General features: G+C 33.1%; 1 protein-coding gene across 1 annotated transcript; it reads left to right on the plus strand.

Annotated features, from left to right (window-relative positions):
- The first annotated feature begins 2,198 nt into the window (after nucleotides 1-2,198).
- Nucleotides 2,199-4,552, plus strand: LOC106325761 (peroxidase 67-like). The gene is made up of 3 exons (XM_013763812.1): nucleotides 2,199-2,449; nucleotides 2,583-2,774; nucleotides 3,947-4,552. The coding sequence occupies exons 1-3, from the start codon at nucleotides 2,222-2,224 to the stop codon at nucleotides 4,505-4,507; spliced, it is 981 nt and encodes a 326-aa protein (XP_013619266.1). The 5' UTR covers nucleotides 2,199-2,221; the 3' UTR covers nucleotides 4,508-4,552.
- The last annotated feature ends 1,080 nt before the right edge of the window (nucleotides 4,553-5,632 follow it).

The raw sequence follows: 5,632 nt of genomic DNA on the forward strand, positions 1-5,632 counted from the left end.
AGAAATTCTTGCCATGCATGAGGCAAGTCGTGAGTGTGTATGGTTGAGGTCTATGACCCAACACATCCGATCAGATAGTGGAATGGTCAAGGACAATGATCTGACCATCATATATGAAGATAATGTTGTTTGCATTACTCAACTCAAAGACGGGTATATCAAAGGTGACCGAACCAAACATATTCTACCCAAGTTCTTCTTTATTCATGAGTTGCAGAAAGCTGGAGAGGTCAACGTCCTTCAGATCCGGTCTAGTGAGAACTCAGCCGACCTCTTCACCAAGTCATTGCCCACCAGCACATTCAGGAAGCTCACGCAGCAGATTGGCATGCGAAGACTCAAGGACCTTCAGTGATGTCCAAATCAGGGGGAGTAATGTGTCTTGTACTCTTTTTCCTTTCTCTAGTTTCTCTTTTACCACATTGGGTTTTGGATTTTCCGGGAGAGGTTTTAATGAGGCAACATCCAAAGCATGAATGAACCTTGACCGGATGTGTCGATCAAGGGGGAGTGTTATAAATCATGAAGTGGATGGTCCATAACCTAGACCATACAAGTTCAAGACTAGAGTCCATTGGAGGTTTACATCCAACCACATGGAAGACCCATTTAACCTTAGTCTTTATGAGTTTGACCATGTCATTATGTAGAGTATCTTTGTAATCAATTCTCCATTTGACTCCACCTTGTATTGGTGTAAGGAATAAGAAATATACTAACACATTCTCACAAAACTTCTCTCAAATTTTAACATGATTAATATACAGTTTAAAAAATGATTAATATACATGGATTAGATTACTCTGTAATTTGAAATCCCATTAAATTTAATATGTTTAATTGGGTTTGTTGGATCTCGAACGAGCTTATCCGTTCTGGTTCTAATATCATGGGAAGATTAATGAGATTTCGATTCATAATTGTTAGTAGTGATTGATCAAAAAAAAAAATTGTTAGTAGTGATTAATTAGATTGAATCTAATATGTCTCGTATTGCATGTGTCGTAAAGTTCGAAAAAAAAATATTACATGTGTCATTTTATTTTCGATGAAAGGTTTATAAAAACAATTCAATTTAACCATGATGTTGATATGGCGGCTAGTAATATTTAAAATAAATTTAAATATCCTCAAATTAAAATGTGTTTTTACCTATAGCGTCCGCCCATAATAAACCTATCCAGCTAATAGAGAGTATATGATTGGTAAAAGAAAGATAACGGAGAATGTGGTGAAAAAATGGAAAGGAAAGCAAGGAGTTGGTAGATGGTGGCGTAAAGGACCAAGTAGATTTTTTTTTTTTAAGAAAAAAAGGACCAAGTAGATTACAGATCTATTTTTGATGATTAGAAAATGAAAGGAGTAAAATATTTGAGAAGAAACTTTTCTCCGTAAATAAACAACACCTAGGTGTAAGTAAGTAATCTCTATAAGGCCACCATTATCGAGGTTTCTCCACTGGGTTTTTAAAAATAACGAGCCATTTAATTAAATCATAACTAATTAAAAAGTTTGTAACCGATCCTTAATATGGGTCTTTTGTGACCGATTACAAAAGAGTTTCTGGGGACACGTGTCAGCAACTAAACGAGGAAAGGTGGGTTTTTTTTTCTTCCTCTCTATCTTTTCTTTCTTTGTTTCTTTTTTTTTCTTTGTTTTTTGTTACACTCAATTTGATATTTCAGAGTTCCAACAAACCGAGGATAACGGAAGTTCACATGTGGATCTCACGTATTTTACAGATATCCCTACAAATATCGCCAATATGATGGGTGTTCAAACTAGAATTCGTGATAGACAAATGCATCAACAAGTGAAAGCTGATTTGGTTGAACATGTATAACGTAAATTTGGACGTGATGAAAACGACAACTGAGCTCAAATATCGTTTATTTTGCTAATATTTGTTTTTATGTTTTTATTTTAAAATCTATGTTGAAAATTTTATCTTTTAATTTGTTTTATTTAATAAATAAATTTTATCTTTAAAAAAAAATTTGTAATTTTTTTTTTAAAACTCTTAATTAAGAAACTACCATTGGAAGCACAAAATCGAACAGTTTCTTAACAGAGTTTCTTAACTCCACTTAAGTACATTTATATATTTAAATAATCCTTAAGAAACACTAATGAGTTTCTGTGGATAATCATGCCCCAGTCTCTTGCATGCTTTCTTGACCCACATCTTCTAAAACAAAGAAAAATAGAACGCAAATAGAGAATGGAGTACCACAATAAGCAGATCATTAGTATGCTAAAGGGGTTGTTTATGATGATTCTGATGATAATGGGGACACAAACCCATGCTCAGCTGAGCAGTGACTTCTACGCTGAGAGCTGTCCTTCACTATTCCCTGCCGTGAGAGGGGTGATGCAACGGGCGGTGGCCAAAGAGCGCCGCATGGCTGCTTCTCTCCTCCGTTTGTTCTTCCATGATTGTTTCATCAATGTACGTCTCCTCTTCTTTTTGAGTAATGAAAAAGGAAAAAAGTGCTTTATGCTTACCATCTTTCCATGAATTACTCCAACAATGTCAACTTACAAAATGCTAAGGAAATGTTGGTTATATTATGGTTTTATAGGGCTGTGACGGATCCATATTGTTGGACGATACATCCTCTTTTAGGGGGGAGAAAACTGCAGGACCCAACAATAACTCTGTCAGAGGATTCGAAGTGATAGACAAAATCAAGTCGAGGGTTGAGAAACTCTGCCCAGGCGTCGTCTCATGTGCAGACATTGTCGCCATCAGTGCTCGTGACTCCGTCCTCCTGGTTAGCACATCTGCATGCATTTACTTTGTCACATATATATATATGTACTTACTGATCGTTCAGTGAAAATTTTGTGAATACACTAAGGTGGCTAAACAGTAATATTTATGTTAATGGACAAGGAGAACTTAGTTTTACAATAATTTTTTTGGGTCAAAGGTTTACAATAATTAAAATTAAACAATTCATAAAAAAAATTCCCCATACAAATGTAGTGTATGATACCCTTGACTATATTTGCGAAGTGATTTTGTCACATGTCCTTTTTATAATCAATTTCACAAAACAAATATGACATGACTACTGAAATTGATGACATGTCTTATAGGTTAATATGACATGGACAATTGCATTTAATGTTAATTTATATTTTTGGTAAACTTTTTAAAATATGGTAATAACTCATATATTACATTTAATGTCAATTTATATTTTTGGAATTTTTTTTAGAATATGGGAATAACTCATAAATCATCATTAAAATAAATATATTCAAATATGGCATTATAAATTTCGAAATATAATTTAATTATATATTTTTAAATTATACAATTTTATTACTAAATTTTTTAAAAATGTATACAATTTTTTTTTAGAAAATTATAAAAATTTAATCGTAAAATCATTATTTTCTTATATATCTACAAATTTTATAAATATTGTTTAATTTTAATTTTTGGTAATAATGTAGCTTTTACAAATTTATTTAATATATTTAATTAAAATGAATAGATAGAAAAATATATCTAAGATTATAATTTCAAATATATACATGCATATTCTTAAATATAATTTTTATGTTTAATTAAATTAAATTGATATTAAAATATTGATACGAAAAAGAAAATTTACAATATTAATAAAATTTTATTTTAAAATATAATTTATATTTATCTGTTAAAAAATATTTTAAATTTTAAATTTTTTTACTACACATGGTGCAAAAAGACACCTAGTTCACTATATATCAAAGGAGGTTAGAACTAGACGTAATATTTTCTTATGTAAATCATGGTCGGATAGAATTGTTTCTCGTAATAACATTTCTGCATACTATTTTGGTTTAAATATAATAACGATCCGTTTCGAACATTAGCCCAAACCTTATTTAATTTTAAAAAAACATTAATTCTCATCAACTTAATGTTTACACCTCTTGTTTGATTACGTAGTTAGGTGGGCCTAGATGGAGCGTGAAGCTTGGAAGACGAGACTCCAAGAAGGCAGGCTTCACAGCTGCCAATTCTGGCGTCATTCCTTCTCCATTCAGTACACTTAAAACCCTCATCAACCGATTCAAAGCCCAAGGCTTGTCCGTACGTGACATGGTCGCTCTATCTGGTGCTCACACCATTGGACAAGCCAACTGTCTCACTTTCAGGAACCGTATCTACAATGAAAGCAATATCGACCTCTCTTTCGCCTTATCTAGACGTAAGCACTGTCCTGCTACTTCTGGCTCTGGCGACAACAAGAAAGCCCCTCTCGACATCGGCTCTCCCACAAGATTTGACCATAGCTACTATAATCAGCTTCTCGATAAAAAGGGACTCCTGACATCAGACCAGGTCCTTTTCAACGGCGGTTCCACCGACTCCTTGGTCGGAACGTACAGCCGCAGTCGGAACACCTTCTACCGTGACTTCGTAAGGGCTATGGTTAAGATGGGCGATATTAAGCCCCTTACTGGATCCCATGGTCAGATCCGCAGAAACTGTCGCAGGCCCAATTAGATTTCGTGCTATAAAAGACCATCAGGCCGAATAATTCTTATATTTCACCAATTATTTCAGCAAACTGTGTTTATCATTATTTTTTTTGTAACTGAGCTGTGTTTATTTTTATAATCTGTATGTGTTTCTTCTTCGTTAACTGTTTAAATATTCATAAGCACAATCCAATAGATTGCTGAATAGAAATTTGTGGGTATGCAGTTTTCATTTACTTTCCCATCTTCTCTCACTTCGGCTCTATAAGAATTATTCAAAGCAATAAACTTTAAAATTTAAATGCAACTGTGTAGTTGATTTGTTCTAAAACGTGAATATTCCCCCAATCAGCAGAATACATTATGAAACAAATTGACCAAATATATATATCATAAGATGTTAATAACATAATTACATTACATATTTATATACAGATCAGAGTAGATACTAAAATTTTCCAAAATAGTAGATATGATTTTCTATTTTTCATCGAGATTATTTTTCTATCTTTTTTAATTCAAAAACTTTATAAATATAACATTTTTAGATTGAATCGATACATAACATATCGAAATTTAACATATAACATACTCAGCTCTATGCATCTACTACCACTACAAGAAAACATAATCTTAACAAGGGCGGTTTTCCTCGTGAGTTCGTCGTAAAAGAGGAATTACGACGAATTAGCGAGGAACCACGTTTGCTCGTTACTCATCTGTCGTAACACATATTTCCTCGCTAATTCGTCGTAACTTAGCGAAAAATATATTTCGTCGTAAAGACGAAGTAGATCATTTCGTCGTAAAGACCACGTCAATATTCCACGTAAGGAGGTCGCTATATTTCCTCGTAAATACCTCGAAACGAGTTTCCTCATAAATACCTCGAAACGAGTTCCTCGTAAACTACACGTAAATACCTTGAAAGTGTTTCCTCGCAAAATACACGTAACGACCACGAAAGGATTTCCTCGTAAAATACTCGTTTATTTTTCCTCGTTATTTCCTCGTAAATGTTTTCTCGTAAAATACTCGTTTACTATTTCTCGTCATTTCCTCGTAAGGTTTCCACGTAAATAGGTCGTACATTAGCTACGAATTTACTTCGTTTTTATTATTTTACAGAATTTAAAAATATAATTAAAAA

This window comes from Brassica oleracea, chromosome C2, assembly GCF_000695525.1.
Source record: "Brassica oleracea var. oleracea cultivar TO1000 chromosome C2, BOL, whole genome shotgun sequence".
In the NCBI taxonomy this organism is placed as follows: Eukaryota; Viridiplantae; Streptophyta; class Magnoliopsida; order Brassicales; family Brassicaceae; genus Brassica; species Brassica oleracea.

Bases quoted from the DNA above. Each gene is read 5' to 3' on its own strand.
- LOC106325761 (XM_013763812.1), top strand. From the start codon at position 2,222: ATGGAGTACCACAATAAGCAGATCATTAGTATGCTAAAGGGGTTGTTT. The intron at 2,450-2,582 runs GTACGTCTCCTC...ATGGTTTTATAG, and splicing joins TCCATGATTGTTTCATCAAT to GGCTGTGACGGATCCATATT. The intron at 2,775-3,946 runs GTTAGCACATCT...TTGATTACGTAG, and splicing joins CTCGTGACTCCGTCCTCCTG to TTAGGTGGGCCTAGATGGAG.